This window comes from Gekko japonicus, unplaced genomic scaffold, assembly GCF_001447785.1.
Source record: "Gekko japonicus isolate JY-2015 unplaced genomic scaffold, Gekko_japonicus_V1.1 scaffold1341, whole genome shotgun sequence".
In the NCBI taxonomy this organism is placed as follows: Eukaryota; Metazoa; Chordata; class Lepidosauria; order Squamata; family Gekkonidae; genus Gekko; species Gekko japonicus.
Genome location: NW_015169817.1, coordinates 350,052 through 367,061, shown reverse-complemented (window position 1 = coordinate 367,061; position 17,010 = coordinate 350,052). Strand labels below are relative to the sequence as shown.

Below are 17,010 nucleotides of genomic sequence, written 5' to 3'. Positions count from 1 at the left end.
CGCCCCCGGCTCGGAGCCTTTTACTAAGGCTCACCTGGGAGTGCCACTTGAGGTGGCACCCCTCCAACCCCACTGGAGTGCGGAATACCTCCCCAGCAGTCGGGGAGAGTGTCCGCCATCGCCGAGCCACAGACCGGAAGTCCACTGCTTTACAGGCCCAGCATCTCTGTTTAAAAGAGTGCATGTAAGTGGCTGGAGAAAACCTCTGCTTGAGACTGCAGAATGGGCAGAAATCAGGGTGGACAGTCCTAGGGCACCAGCTTGGCCCCTCATCAGTCCTGATGAGATATTTTCAGACCTGTGACCAAATCATTTTAGAATTTAAAAAAGAGGAACTGTAGCATCCTGGCCAAACAGAGACCAGTCAGCCAGAGGGGAGAGGAGTTTAATTCTATGCCTCTTCATGGCTTCTCCTGTTAACATTGACACTTCATAGTGCTGCAGTTCTTCAAACGCCTACTTTCTCTGCCACTGCTACCTCTTCTAATAATAATGTACGCACATGGGTGATTTGTGATAAGTGAAACTCTGTGGGGATTGAAAGGATGAAACCCAGTTGCCAAGTTACCCCAGCAGCCCCATAGCCAGGATTTTGTGGCTTGTGGGGCAAAAAAAATTCTGGTGGGGCTGATGAGGCTGCCATTAGTTGCCGGGCACTTGGTAACTGGGTTTTGCCTCTTTTAGCCACTGGGGGATGGGAGCGGGTCTCTGCCCCACTTCCCCCTTTCCTGAACCGGGCTGCACCTGCTCGGGTCTCAGTGCTGGGTGCCCCTGTTAGCCAAATTGCTTAATGTATTAATAACTGTGGGGAATGATAATATTGAATGAGCAATTGGCTACTAAGGGAGACAAGACTTTGTATACAGAAGTCCCACCTTTCCAGTAAAACCAAGAATCAACGCAGAAACCAATTCTTTAAAGAGATGGGTTCTTTACTGAAGAATGTCTCAAACATACAATGAAACACAAGCACACATACACTTATTCAGACCTAGGAAAATTAGAGCGACATTCACATTAGCAGGTAAAAACGTTGATTGGGTGACACTTGCCTGTCCTGAAGAGATGAAGTGATCCACAGAAAAATAAGGGCTACTATAAGGGAAAATGGGATCATACCCATACTGTGTAAACTGGAGGTATAGAGACTTGAGCATCTTGGAGGAAGAATGTAATAGGAAGAGACTAAATAGATGTGGGAACTTGAGCAAAGTGTCCTTTTACCAAAAGAAGTTTTTTGCAGAAGCATCTATGTCCCAGAATAAAGAAAACGGCCATCTGGCCAACACTCAAATACTCTGCCTCTGAAGTTCAGACACAAACATCTATGAGGAGTATCAACTCTACTGAGCCACTTTGGTGTAGTGGTTAAGTGTGTGGACTCTAATCTGGGAGAACCGGGTTTGATTCCCCACTCCTCCACTTGCACCTGCTGATGTGACCCTGGGTCAGTCACAAGCTCTGGCACAGCTGTCCTTGAAAAAGAGCAGTTTGTGTCAGAGTTCTCTCAGCCCCACCCACCTCACAGGGTGTCTGTTGTGGGGAGGGGGAAGGAGAGGAGTAAACTGCTCTGAGACTCCAAGTGAAGGGCGGGCTATAAATCCAATCTCTTCTCTCTCTCTCTCTTCTTCTATACACGATTTGAACTTGGGGGTGGGTTCTTACCGGCCACTTCCCCCTTCACGTCCCCAGGAAGTTACCTAAGCAAAAACTTGTTTTAGGAGGATGGGGGCTTAATGGTTGGGCAATCTGGTTTCTTTGGCTACTGACAGTGTCACCTTTAGAGGACAGTAGTAGCAGTGGCTAGGGTCATTAGTCTTGATGGCCCACTGAGGGGCTTGGCAGGTAAGAGAAGTCATCTGGTTAATCCATTTGTGTCCTTTTGTTATGCTGTTGCAGCACACGTGCAATCTCTGGCAAAGGTGGGGGGGGCTGCCTGCATGCTGGAAGAGAGGTTTGCTTATGGAGTCCCTGTCCAGGTACTCAGGTCATGGCATGGCGTTTCTTCTACAACATATTTTTACTGGCATCTGTGTGCTGTCTGTGGCCAGGGTGCTTGGCTCATCTCTGCTGCATTGCAGGTGAGTTGGCAGTTAACCCATGGATCCATCCTTGGTCTGACACATTGTCTCAGGAAGAGGCTTCCCTCATCTGAGCATGTGTTCACAGTCCAGGCAGTTGGCATCAGCTTGTGGTCACCATACAGTTCAAGCGGGGGGTGGGGCTTGTAGCATGTGCCCGCCCCCTGGGCTCTTTACTCTTGGAGTTCCGCTCCTGGGTGCTCCTGCAGGAAATGACGCCTGGACTCCCTCTCCCCCTCAGGACTCCATGGGAGTAGACCTGGACTCCCGCTCCCCCTTAGGGATCAAATGGAGTAGACCTGGCCTCCCTTTCCCCATTGGAAGCCATGGGAGTAGACCCGGACTCCCCTTTCCCCATAGGACCCAAGGGCAGTAGACCTGGCCTCCCTCTTGCCACAGGAAACCATGGGAGTAGACCTGGACTCCCCTTTCCCCCATTGGAAACAATGGGAGTAGACCTGGACTCCCTTTCCACATTGGAAGCCACCAGAGTAAACCCAGACTCCCCTTTCCACGTAGGAATCCACGGGAGTAGACCTGGACTCCCTTTTGCCCATAGGAATCCATGGGAGGAGATTTGGACTTCCCTTTCCCCATAGGAATCAACGGAGGTCCCCCCCCCCCCCCCCAACCATGGGAATCCACAGGAGTTGACCTGGACTCCCTCTCACCATAAGTCCATAAGAGCATTACAAGCTCCTTGCAGGGCAACACCACAACACAGCCACCTGGCCAGCGGAGGTGGAGTGGGAGAGGGAGGGAGGGAGGGAGCAAGCCAGGGTGGAATGCCACTGCTCTGCTCTCCCCCTCTCTCTTGTGATCCTGGAGCCGCTCTATCCCTCAGTTCTTGCTGGGGTTTCCCAGCTGGCTGCTGGCTGAGCGGCTGGCCCCTGCCTGAGTGCCCGAGGAGGAGGAGCTGCAGGACCAAGATGGCCAGCTGGGCTGGGCTAGGTGTGCTCCCTCTCCCACCAACCAGGTAGCTGGCGCACGTTCATGTGGGGGGACCCAGGCAGCTGGAGTGGCCAGAGGAGGAGGGGATGGCAGTGGCCAATAAGAGAGCCAGGAAGTCGGGGGCCTGGGCTAGATGGGAAGTTGGGGGGCTTGGCAGGAAGTCAGGGGGCCAGGCCCCGAGAGGCCCCACTGTAGCTACAGGCCTGACGAGAGGGTGGCACATGCGCCCCCAGCCAGGCACAGGTAGAGAAAAGGCGAGTGAGTGCCTGCCCCTGGCCCCCCTATGTGAACTAGCATCTGGTGCCAACAGAAGCAGGCAGCGCAGCAGCAGCTCCTTACCGTGCGCCCCCTGTGGCTCAGCACTTCCGGGAGGAGTGAAGAAGCGGGGGGGGGGGTCCTTTAAGGAAGGTGACTGGGCCTTCAAGGGCCAGGGCTGGGCCCCTAATAGCCCCTCCATAGCTACAGGCCAGTGCCCCAGACAGAATTAGTGCCACCCACAATTCCAGCTTCTGTTTAAAAAAAACGGCTGGGAAGGCCTGACCAAAGGTTTACTAGACTGCTAAGCCTCAACAGAAGACCCGCATGAGCACATTCAAGTTGTATGGCCTAATGGAAAAGAGAATGTAAATTTTGACTATCCCCATGCTGAAAACGGTGGTCAGTTGTATTTACCTTTCATTGGTTTAACCAGAAAAAAAATCATAGGTCCCGTTCACACTCACCGATTTGGTCCGGGAGCAGGACAGTTTGGGGCCAGATCAAACCGGCGCGATCACACCACAACATCTGGGAAGCGTCCGGCTTCCGTACCCAAACTGTCCCTTTCCCGGGATGAGCCGGCGCAAACTGAACCACCTATCTAGGTGGTTTAAAGGAAAGCGGCGCGGCAACCGGGGCGTTTGATCGCCGCCGCTTCCCTGCGCCGGCTCAACCCCGGCCCGGATCCAAACTGCGCATGCCCGGACATGCGCAGTTCGGCCGGCCCCCGGGTAGGGCGTGTTTTCTCCCCGGCGTTTGATCGCGCCGGGGAGAAAAGGCGGCGCGGCAGGGGGATCCGTGGGATCCCACCGCGCCGTGTCAACATTGGCGCGGCTTTTAAAAGCTGCGCCTTCAAGCGCCTTTTCCCCTGCGTGTGGCAGGGGCCATAGACTATTTAAGATTTCATGCTGTCAGGAGGGCGATGTCAACCCCCTCCCGACTATGCAGGAAACTACCCAGTTAGCACTCGCCAGCGGAAGGAATACGGTCCTAGACCCTTCCCGGGGGGTCCGGGATCCTGGCCCAACACCCACAGAGGGGCGAAAATCCTACGTAAGGAGGGGGTCGAGGGCGCGGGACGGATTGGGCGGAATGACAAGGACCCGACCGCTGGAGACAGGGTTGGTGGGTGTAGGAATGAGACCAGAATCCCCTGGAACCCAGGCTGGTGGCTCGGTTACTTTGAGAAGTGGGTGGTGGGCGGAACAGGTGTGGACGCTGAATGAATAAAGGATAAAAACAGGTGAAGCCAGGGAGGAAGGGGCGGTGGTTCGCGAATAGACTGAGAGGAGGGAGACATATCCACTAGTACTCATCTAGTAAACCACCCCCGTTGTGGCAAGTATCAAAACGTAACTTGACCAACAACATATCTGAGGCGAACCTGAGTCCATAGTTGTTCAGCGAAACACCCTGAATTCGGCTCACGACCGACTCGGCCCCTCCCGGCAGCCCAAGTGTGACACATGCTTTACCTAAAGTTCAAGTAATTCAGCACTGAACATTTCATCCTCATTCTCCATAATCCAAAACTATGGTGCAAATTGGCCTCTGGCAGAGGTTGGCTTTTCCTCAAGCCTTGGGAGAAACCAATGATGTCGGCTATGCCCAGTAGGTGCTTCACCATGGAACACAAAGCCAGGCCGAAGGCATATATTGTAAGAAAAGGGGCAGGACCGTGGGTCATTTCGTAGAAAAAGAAGTGCAGGAGCTCATTAGCATAACTCATTCGCATAACTCATTTGCATATTCCACACCCCCTGACATCACCAGAAGTGTGTCAGAACACAACACCCACCGCTCAGGCTCCACTGGACTGTTTTGGATTGCTAGCTATTGGGGGGGGGGGACATGCAGATCTGTCCTCACAGAGGAGGGAGAGCTTGTACCTGAATAAAACTTGGTCTTAAAGTTGCCACTGGACTGTTTTGGACTGGAGAGCTGGAGGGAGCTCTGCAACTTACCTGACTGCTTCTTGCTCTGACTGAGGGCTGCTGGGAGCAGGGGGTGGGGCTTGTTGCATGTGCCTGCCCCCTGGGCTCCTTACTGCTGGAGCTCCGCTCCTGTGCGCCCCTGCAGGAAATGACCCCTGGGCAGGACTTACTCAGTAGGACTGAAACACTACGTAGTGGGCTGTCCCATCCCCACTGAATGAGACCACTCCCCAGTCTCCCCAGTCCCACCTTCCAACAGGCATAGAAGTGACTCAATGGGAACCATAATGTGGGAAACTGCCTGGGGTTCCCATTGGCCAGGCAGCTCCATTTTAACAACTTCAGAGCCCCTATTCTTTCAGAAACCTTTCCAGGTGGCTTTTATTCATTCTCAGCCCTCTATACTCCTGTGCAGTTCTTCCAAGGAGAAAAAACGGGGTTGAAGTTTCAAGCCTCACAGCTATCATTTCCGGGGAAGGCGGGACAGCATCTAGCCAATAGGCAAGGGAGGGAAGCTTGGGGTGGAGCCACTTCTCAATAGAACAGCCTTCTCAGGTGCTCTCAAAAGAATTCAGTTCCCTATTTCTTCCAGAGCTGTAACATTTGCAGAGCTCTACTGCCATGGGAGGTGGCTAAATGGGAGGAGTCATTGCTCCATGGAAAAGCACATGCTCTACATGCAGAAAGACCCACATTCTATTCCAGCTTCTATTACTTGAGGATCTCAGGTAACAGGGCTGGGTTTCTGCTTTAGATCTTGCACCACCATGCAGATCATCCAGCAGTCAGAGTGGGCACTAGGTCCAACGTCCCCATGTTCTTGCTCAGTATAAGAATGTTAGAAAAAGACGAAGAAGAAGTTCCTTCTTATATCCAAGCTATATGTGATGTAGTTTGGTGTAGTGGTTTGGTGTAGTGATTCAGTGCACGGACTCTAATCTGGGAGAACCGGGTTTGATTCCCCACTCCTCCAGTTGCACCTGGCTGGATGACCTTGGGCAAGCCGTAGTTCTGATAAGAGCTGTTCTTGAAAAAGAGCCGTTTCTGTCAAGAGCTTTCTCAGCCCCACCTACCTCACAGGGTGTCTGTTGTGCTCCTCCTCCTCCTCTATATTTAATAGAATATACCTTTCAGCTGTTTTCTAACCAAAATCATACTAATATTTGTGTTAAGGTTTTAGTAATTTAGTGATTCCTAAGAAACATTCTGCATGAAAAGATAATCTTCCTAAATTTAATTCTTCAGAGAACCCTATAAACAGCTCACATTTTGCGTTTACCTGCACCAAATGGAAGAAATGCTTCTCTTTCCACAAAATTTCTGTCCTTGTCCAAAAAATGTTTTGGGTTGAATTCCTCCGGTGTCTCCCATTCTTTAGGATCAAGAAGAACAGAATGTAGATCTGCAAAAATGATAGCCCCCTGGAAGAATGAAAGTGTTGCTTCAGGATGCATACAGACAAGGACATTGATCTTTTCCATCCATTGAGCCAATACTAGTATTTGCTGTTTCCTAGGGTTGCCAATCACCTCAGAGGAGATGGAGGGAAGCAAGAGACATTTTTGGCACCATCACAGTGATGACATGGTGTTGTTTTGGGGTTGAACTTTGAACTGGTCATCATGCCACTCCAGGTTCCAGTGGAAACTCTATGGTTTTACCATAGAGATTCTCTTGAATCCTTGTGTGATGTGATGTCACTTCTGGGTTCACCCCAGAAATGATGTTATAGTGTTGATGCTACAGTGATTTATTCCTTATATTCAATCCTATTGGCCTACTGAGTGGCAGTTGGGATTGGGGGCTTGAACTCTCAGACTAGCCATGGCTGTTTCCCATAGATACATGCTTCAGTCTCCTGAAACTCAGAAATCATATCTTCTTTCAGTAATGGCTGGATCAGCTCACCCAGTTAAAATATGTTCACAAAATGAAAACACAATGTACCCTTTTTTACTTCTGGCTTTCCTTCTTCTGAGAACGCTAAGAAGAAGAAGAAGAAGAAGAAGAAGAAGAAGAAGAAGAAGAAGAAGAAGAAGAAGAAGAAGAAGAAGAAGAAGAAGAAGAAGAAGAAGAAGAAGACGAAGGAGGAGGAGGAGGAGGATGGATTTATACCCCACCCTGCACTTGGAGTCTCAGAGCAGCTTACAAACTCCTTTCCCTTCCCCTCCCCACAACAGACACCCTGTGAGGTAGGTGGGGCCGAGAGAATTCTGACACAAACTGCTCTTTTTCAAGGACAGCTGTGCCAGAGCTTGTGACTGACCCAAGGTCACATCAGCAGATGCAAGTGGAGGAGTGGGGAATCAAACCCGGTTCTCCCAGATTAGAGTCCGCACACTTAACCACTACACCAAACTGGGAAAAGAGCTTTGCAAAGTGCTATCACTGCTTTAGTGTTACAGCATTTATGCTGGGAAAGGTTTTTAAGAAACACGTGCTAAATATGTAAAAACGTTGGGTACTGACAGTCATCCAGATGTTGGATAAATTATTGAATAAACCTGAGAGGCACTGAAAGAAATAGCTCAGCACAGATGGGGCAGGATAAATTGGGGTCTGACTAGGGCTACCAAGTACCTACCACGAATCAGCGGGGGACACAGGCTTTCCCGCTGGAACATTTCTGCCTGTAACACACCCGCGTCGCACTATGCTGTTTCCCAGATGTGACGTCAGCACGCTGGGCACATAGCTGGGTGATGCTCTGGCAATGGGGCTGAAAACTCGATAGTACCATCGAGTTTTCAGCCCCATTGCTAGAGCGTCGCCCGGCTACGTGCCTACGTCATGGTGCAGAATGCTGCAGCCAGGCTGTTGATGGGTCTCTCTAGGAGGGACCATATTCAGCCTGTGCTGAAAGCACTGCACTGGCTGCCGATAGCGTACCGGATCCGCTTCAAAGTGCTGGTTCTTACCTATAAAGCCCTATATGGCCTGGGTCCAGCCTACCTTCCCCCACATGTTCCCCTAAGAGCACTACGGTCGGGGGTCCAACATTTGTTGGTCATCCCAGGCCCCAAGGACGCCAAACTAGCTGCGACCAGGGCCAGGGCTTTTTCGGTGGCGGCTCCTACCTGGTGGAACGAGCTCCTGGGGGAGATCCGGGCCCTGCGGGACCTTGTGCGGTTCCGCAGAGCCTGCAAGAGGGAGCTTTTCTGCCAGGCCTTTGAGTAGGAGCCACCGCCCCATTATACCACCACCGTCAAGGTATCTTAAAGGATGCATCAATGAGGCCCGAGGAAGAACCTGGAAATTGTAGAAGATCTGATAAGCCGTCGCCATTGGACACGTACACCATGGGAGTACCATCTGGAACTGTGGTGATACCATCTTGGACTTAGGATACTAGTAATGGATTGAGTACTGTGGTTTTAGTGTTTGGATGTTTTACTATGTTTTTATATGTTTTTACCTATGGCATGGCTAATGACCTTGCCTCTGTTAGCCGCCCTGAGCCCACTGGGGAGGGCGGGATACAAATGTGAAAAATAAATAAATAAAGAAATGACTGGGCGACAGTATAGTGCAGCGTGTGTGTTTTCCCCACGGGAATGTTCCTGCCAAGAACTATGTGTCCCCCGCCGATTCGCGGTAGGTACTTGGTAACCCTAGGTCTGACACAATACTAATAATTTGATATCTCTGGGAAAGAGGTCAGGTTTATACCCTTCAAAAACTACTACACAGAAAGCTCTTATACATGAAATTGTAAGCTGCTTTGAGACTCCTTAAGGTAGAGGAAAGCAGGGCATAAAAACTACCCTCCTCCTCCTCCTCCTCCTCATGTACATCTTGCAATGCTGCCTTTTATAGATATCAATCATAGAAATGCAACCATAAGAATATCCTGTACCTTTGGAATAAGAAAGCCACACATGTTCACATCTTTTGCACATTGTCTGGGCCCCCCAAAAAATAAGGTATACTGGAAACGCTGGATCTCATGAATCACGGCATTCGTGTATGGCAATTTCTTCCGATCTTGGAAGCGCAATAATTGAGAGGAACCTAAAACATCTTCCACCTCCTTGTGGACTTTCTCTGAGGAAAACAGTACAAAAAATGATTAGGAGCCCTGTATTTTCAGGTACCCCATTCATGAACCAGTGAAACTATTTGATATCACCTATTCAAAGAATTGGAATATACATGGAGCTGTAGGCTTGGGTCCGAAGCAGCACATATTAGCTATGGAAAGAAACAAAATATATATATTAAAGGGATTGGAGTTCTTTTACCCAAATTGGTCCCTGTTAACAAGAAGAAGAGAAGAAGAAGAGATTGGATTTATACCCCGCCCTTCACTTGGAGTCTCAGAGCGGTTTACAATCTCCTTTCCCTTCCCCTCCCCACAACAGACACCCTGTGAGGTGGGTGGGGCTGAGAGAACTCTGACACAAACTGCTCTTTTTCAAGGACAGCTGTGCCTGACCCAAGGTCACATCAGCAGGTGCAAGTGGAGGAGTGGGGAATCAAACCTGGTTCTTCCAGATTAGAGTCCGCACACTTAACCACTAAACCAAACTGCACACCAAACCACTACACAAGCATCCTTTACATAAATAGAACATGAGTTCCAGAGTAAAAGGGTTATTTAAGTGTCCGTATAGACCAGGGGTGTCGAGCTCATTTGTGATGAGGGCTGGATCTTTAATTCTGCACTGTCATTTTCGTCACTCATTTGTCCCTATTGCTTCAGGGTTTCCCCCCACAAAAGTGTTTTGCTCTCTCTAGTAGTCTCAGAGGGAGCAAAACACATGTGGAAAAGGAGGGGAACCCAAAGCAATAGAGAAAAACGAGTGACAAAAATGACAGTGCGGAATTGGCCCTTGTTGGGCTGGGCCATGTGTGTCATAAAATGTAATGCCAGGTAGCGGCGATATAAACTTTATAAAGGACACAGAGAGTTTTTTTAATACTTAAAATAAAAACATGCTTAAAACATTGGCACTCGTGCAATATTTTGTTTATTCAGCAGTGTCTGATAACTGACACCTCTTGCTCTGAATTATTGCATCGAAATGACTGTGCTGTAGCAATCTTGAGTGTGCTGTTCAGGTGTGTGTCTGTAAGCTGCAAACCTACGATGACACAGCAGCGGGTCTGATAGAAGCCTTCCGGGGGCCTCATCCGGCCCCCGGGCCACATGTTTGACACCCCTGGTATAGACAGTTCACAGCTTGTGTAAATAATTTTCCCAGGGAAAAGTGAAAGTACAGATGTAAGACAGGTACTTAACTAACATTAGAACATAAGAGAACATAAGAGAAACCAATGTTGGATCAGGCCAATGGCCCATCCAGTCCAACACTCTGTCACACAGTGGCCAAAAATACCAGGAGGTCCAGCAGTGGGGCAGCCAGGACACTGTGAGCTCTCATACTATTGACCCCCCACAAGCACCAAAAATACAGAGCATCACTTACCCCGGAGTCCCTATCTATACCTTGTGGCTAATAGCCACCGATGGACCTCTGTTCCAGGTAACTTTTTAACATGAAAACCTGATACCCTTGTTCTTCACATGTTAATTCGATGGCAGTTTAAGAGCTTCTCTGATCACTTCTTGTAACTTTCCCCCACCACTTGGACAATTACTACATACTTAATCTTCTGTCTGGAAATGAAAACCATATCTCTCTGGCAGTTGTCAAATATATCGCAGCTGCATTAACAGTTCAAGCTGTTGCCATTAATTCAGCACCTGGTTATATATGCAGTGAACCTATGAGTATTTTAATTTTGATTCAGTATTTTAAGTTATGTATTCTGGCCCCGGTCACACGGAGGATTTGCCGTGCTAAAGGCATGAATGTCAGATGGATTTTCAGGGCGCGATCACACCGCAACATCTGGGAAGCATAGCGCCACCGTGGGCAACCCGTGGTGTCCCGCCGAAGATGCGCAGTAAAAAAAGTACCTCGGAAAGTGCACTAGTATCCGGAAAATGCGGGGCAGGGGCGGGCGTCTGATCGCGGGAGCGCTAGTATCCCATGGCATCCGGAACCCATCCACATCCCATCGCAAAACGGATGTTTTTCGTAAGCACATGTGCACAAACACGTAACTGAAATCAATGCTGCTCCACGGAACTGCGCATGCGCACAAACACAAAATGCTTGCTGCGCCGCTTCTTTGCCATGCTCCAGCATCGCTGTGTGATCGCCAGCTAACAGCCTAAGTGCAAAGACTCAGGGGACCGTGTGTTCGGGCTACTGCACTTTATTTTAGTCCGGGTCAAACAGCCACGCCTCCCCCCCTATATATCTTCCTAGAGTGTTGAATGTTCTTTTGTTTCATGTATTTCAATTATTGTTATATTATTTTCTTTGAAAGCCTATGTACTATGTAGACTTCCTTAAATACATGAAATGAAAATGATATTAACTCCTATGGTATATTTTATTTGTTAGTTCGTTTAATATGAGTTTATCCTGCCTTTCTTTCAGATAGCTCCAAGCAGCACATGTTATTTACCTTTCATCCATTTAATCTTCGGTGACAGAGAGTGACTGGCCTGAGATCACCCAGTGAAATTTAAGATCATCTGACGAATGAGGATTTGAATCTGGGTCTAATTTCAGAACTAGTTCAGCACTCCAACTATGATGTCAGACTAGCTTTCTCAGATGGATATGAAATGTCTTTATTGTGGTTATGATTCATTAAAGTGTTTGTAAAACTGCAACAATAATCTAATTCATTTTACCCATTCTCCAATAACATTTGATTAGCATTCTTGGGATTTTTTTCTAGTACCCTCTCACACCGTTCATTGGAACTTACTCCCAGTTCAGGATGAATAGGATTGGGCTGTTAATTAGCTACTCACTATCAAAAGCAAGAAATTGCAAGTAGATAAATAGGTACCACTTCGGTGGGAAGGTAACAGCGTTCCGTGCACCTTGGTGTTTAGTCATGCCAGCCACATGACCATGGAAAGGTCTTCGGACAGCGCTGGCTCTTCGGCTTTGAAACGGAGATAAGCACCACAACCCTAGAGTCGGACTCGACTTGCTTTCGAGCAAGGGAACCTTTACCTTTACCTTATGAAAACTTAAAAGAATGACAACCAGAGGATATAAGGGTAGCCTTTCTTTAAGTCAATATAGAAGTCCTTCTTACCTTGAATGTCTGGGTGATTTGCCATGAGGAGCAATGCCCATCGCAATGTCAAGGATACTGTATCTGTTCCTGCGATGAGGAGGTCAAAAATACACTCAGTCAAATTGTCTTCATTGTAAGTAGATTTGGGGTCATTCTTGCTCTGTTGTTGATGGTAAATAAAGTGAGATCGTATTTTCAGTAACTTCTAAGCATTCTGATGCTGAAGCCACGGATATAGGACTCTACAAAATGTTCTGAGTAAGCATCAGATCGGTCACAATCACAACCAAAGCCACATTCTACTAGAAACGTACAAATGCCTCGAGTTTGATCCATGGGTCCAGGCAAATTTTGTCATCCAAGGTAAACCACCACAAAAAAACAAGGACATTAATCAAAATCAAATATATTCTTCAGAAGGAATAAAATCTGGCCAAATTAAATATCTGTTCATTGATGAACGAAATATTCACAACCTATGGAACATTCCATTTATTAACCATGCAAGACCCAATGTGTCTTTCTCAGTAGTCCTTTTAAGAAAGACTCATACATACAGAATTAAAATAGTCAATGTATTTTTGAATTTTCAGTGACCCGTGCCCAGCCAGCCAGCCAGCCAGCCAGCCAGCCAGCCAGCCAGCCAGCCAGCCAGCCAGCCAGCCAGCCAGCCAGCCAGCCAGCCAGCCAGCCATTCTTTACAGGCATTTTCTAAAACTATAGCAGAATCACTGGTAAAATCTCTTGGAAAAGACTGGTTAGTAATTTCCATTTCATAGTGATGTTTAGCTTACTGATAAAAGAATAGGTTTTCATATTCCATACTGGAATTTTTCAGAGACCATATTGTTTCACTTGGCTCAGGCAAACCTGTTTTTCTTTTAGCAACGTGCAGGCTTTTTAGAGATTTTTGAGACACATAATACACACTTGTCCCTAAAAATCTGAAGAAGTGAAGTACAGAATATAAAATTTAAATATGAAATATAGTATAAACCACCTACAGCCCACAAATGAGAAGCAAAAAGTATATTATAACCATTCATAAAATCATGTTAACAATGCCATTGATAGCCAATAATGTAACAGTATGTTTTGATTCTCTCCACAATACAATGGATATTATTTGTATGTGTTATGTATCGTGTCATATGGATAGCCTGCATTGTAGAGTGAGCCTGAGCTTCATTCACAAGCTCCATAGACTCTCAGTATCCTGAAATGAACAGCCTGATTGGCTGCCATTGTGCAATGGACCAATCAGGGAAGACTATGACTTTTGGCGGGAACAAACCCTATTGGTCTTTTCCTATTGGCCTATGCCTTTGATCTTGTCTACCACCACAGGAAAACTATCAGCCACACCAATGCTCTAAGCCGCCTGCCAGTTTCGGGTCCGGCCATAGACCCTTCACCAGCCTGTGAAGTTATGGCCATTGAGGAGCTGCTGCAATCCATGCCTCTGACATTGCCTCCCACTCAACGAAGGACCTGACACTCTCCTGGGTCCTCAACTGGGTGTGGAGGGGATGGCCAACCAGCCAACTCGAGGCCAAGTTCCAGCCATTCAGCTTTCAACAACACTTACTCTCTGTGCATAAAGGATGCCTGCTGTGGGGAAAACATGTTGTCATTCCCCCCAAACTACGCTGCCAGGTGCTAGAGGTGCTGCATGTGGGACATCCTGGCATCGTCCGCATGAAGGTCCTAGCTCAAAACTATGTGTGGTGGCCTCACCTGGACCAGGAAATTGGTTCTGAACCCACCAGCCCTGCCAGGAATCACAGTCAGATTCACCACAGGCTCCAGTCCAGTGATGGGAGACCACTTGTCTGCCATGGTCCCACCTGCATATAGACTTTCAGGGACAAGTCTTCTTAATCGTGGTGGACTCTTAGTTGAAGTGGCTGGAGGTGGTTCCAATGTTGTCCATGACTTCAGCATTGGTTATCCGGATGCTGTGCTGCATCTTCTCCACACACAGACTGCCAGAGACTATCGTATCCGATAACGGAACCCAGTTCACGTCCTTCAAGTTCCAGAGGTTCATGGAAGCAAACCTGATCTGGCATGTCACGGCAGCCCTGTTCCATCCCACCACAAACGGACAAGCTGAGTGGATGGTGCGAACCACGAAAGATGCACTCCACAAGATCATTCATGGAGACTGGAATCAAAGGTTGGTGGACTTCTTGCTCCAACAGCACATACCACCACACACAGCCACTGGGAGGAGTCCAGCATGATTGGGGTTTGCTTCGCTGCTCGACCATCTGCATCCAGATTTCACATCCAACCACCCACCACAGCGAAAGTCCCCAGAGACACCCTGCTTATTCCAGATTGGCGACACCATCTACACCCAGAGCTACAGTGAGGGGCCATTCAGAATTCCGGCCACAGTGACCTTGGCTACTGGACCAGTCTCCTACATGGTAAACACATCCAGTGGTAGGAGCCTCCAGAGACACATCGGCCAACTACGGTGTCAATAGGCTGAAGAGTCAGAGCTGAGGGACAATGCCAGCCAGTCTATGGGACCGGACTTGACACCTACTGCATCGACAACTATTCCACCGCCCATCGTCAGGACCGTGCCTGCCTCAAACCTGACACCAGCCATCGGAGCCGGCACCTCCTCGGATTCAGCATCAGCCTCCGAAACTGAAGTGCCCCCAGGCTCGACACCATGCGTTGGAGCCAAGCCTCTATACGGTCCAGCCCTGACCAGTCCGGCAGCTCCAGAGTGCAGCACCAACAGTAATTCACCCTCTCCCAACAGAGACCATGCCTTTCCAGTGAGGGAGCCGCAACACTCCCAAAGAACAAGAACTTGCCTGGGCGTCTTGAAAGACTATGTGTGCTGACTTGGGTGTGTGTGTTGTGTTATATGGATAGCCTGTAGAATGAGCCTGAGCTTCAGTCACCAGCTCTATAGACTCTCAGTATCCTGAAATCGACAGACCAATTGGCTGCCATTGTGCAATGGACCAATCAGGGAAGACTATGTCTTTCGGCAGGAACAAACCCTATTGGTCCTAAGCACTCACTTAGGATTGGACCTTACTGTTCTAGGGGTGTGGTTTAGCCAGTTCCAAACTGTATATAAGTTGGGGTTGTTCTCTGTGTTGCGTGTCGTTATGTGTTCTGTTCCAATCAACTGAAATCACTGATTAAAGAGCTGCCTGATCTCAAGTTACAACAGTATCGTATCCTGACCTGGATAGCCCAGACTAGCCTGATCTTGTCAGATCTCAGAAATTAAGCAGGGTCATCCCTGGCTTTTATCTGGATGGGAGACCACCAATGTTCCCTCTAAGCCATGAAGTCTTGTAAGCAAAGATTCTACTTTGTGAGCTACTGGCATTAAAGTTGTGAGCGACCGATTTGGCTGCTGCGTCAGTTAGTCTGCTCTGGAACCCTCCTTCCTGAGCTAACACAAAAATGTGTGAGCCGGAGGCTAAAAAAACTGTGAGCTGGCTCACACTAACTCAGCTTAGAGGGAACACTGGAGACCACCAAGGAAGAACAGGGTCATGGCATGGAGCCAGGCAATGGCAAACTCCCTCTGAACGTCTCTTGCCTTGGACATCCGATGGAGCTGCTGTAAGTCAGTTGTAACGTTGCGACAAACAACAATGGCAAACCGTACAGAGAACATTGATGTACTGTAACACCATCAGAAACTGGGCTGTTCTGTACTTTGAACTGCTCTTCTTTGGTCTGAAGGGATTCCTCCTTTTTGTTTTGGGTCGCTTAGAAACCTGAAGGCAATACTCGGGGAAATGCTGCCTCTTCAGGAAAACCAGTTCCCTCCCCACCAACACCACACAACACCCGTGTGATACAAATGGGTCACACATTCTGAGCTGGAGAGGAGGATCTCCATTCCACGTTCTGAACCTGAAGCTCATGCAGTGAAACTGATGTAGAGGTCTCAAACAATACCGTTTGCATTCACGGTCATTGTTTTCCTTTTTATTGAGTGTATCTGACTTCACGTGGAAGGTGAATACTTACTTTCTCCATCTGAAACAGGTATGGAGGATCTCCATTCCACGTTCTGAACCTGAAGCTCATGCAGTGAAACTGATGTAGAGGTCTCAAACAATACCGTTTGCATTCACGGTCATTGTTTTCCTTTTTATTGAGTGTATCTGACTTCACGTGGAAGGTGAATACTTACTTTCTCCATCTGAAACAGGTAGAAATCAATGAAATCTTGTGGCTCATGGACAGCGGGATGCTCCTTATGCTTTTCTATCATATTCCTTGCAAACGAAAGCACAGCCTCTGTGCTTGAAAGGGCCTTCTTGTGAGGCCCCGGGAGGCAATCCATGATCCATGGGAAAAGTTCATAGAGCTACAAGGAAGATGAAAAGGAAGACGAAAAATAAAATTAAAAAATGGGAATTCAGGGGGTCTGGGCCGGATAGAAAGTCAGAGGGCCTTGGTAGTAAGTCAGGGGGGCTGGGCCCCAAGAGACCCCACTGTAGTTATGGGCTCGCTTTGCCCCATGGTTACAATAACAATACCCCTCCTCAAATTTCAGCATACTGAAAATCATGACCTTCGGGGTGGGGAGGTAAAGGTAAAGGTTTCCCTTGCTCGAAAGCCAGTCAAATCCAATTCTAGGGTTGCGGTGCTCATCTCCGTTTCCAAGCCGAAGAGCCAGC

The 17,010-nt window shown here is 48.4% G+C and overlaps 1 protein-coding gene across 1 annotated transcript in view; it reads right to left on the bottom strand.

Annotated features, from left to right (window-relative positions):
- Nucleotides 1–17,010, bottom strand: part of LOC107115469 (cytochrome P450 2J2-like) — a 35,846-nt gene that overhangs the window by 2,985 nt on the left and 15,851 nt on the right. Inside the window, exons 5-8 of the mRNA XM_015417187.1 lie at nt 16,521–16,697; nt 12,353–12,494; nt 9,081–9,268; nt 6,504–6,645 (exon numbers count right to left, since the gene is read on the bottom strand). Coding sequence (XP_015272673.1) covers nt 6,504–6,645; nt 9,081–9,268; nt 12,353–12,494; nt 16,521–16,697 — 649 coding nt within the window. The remainder of the gene's footprint in view (nt 1–6,503; nt 6,646–9,080; nt 9,269–12,352; nt 12,495–16,520; nt 16,698–17,010) is intronic.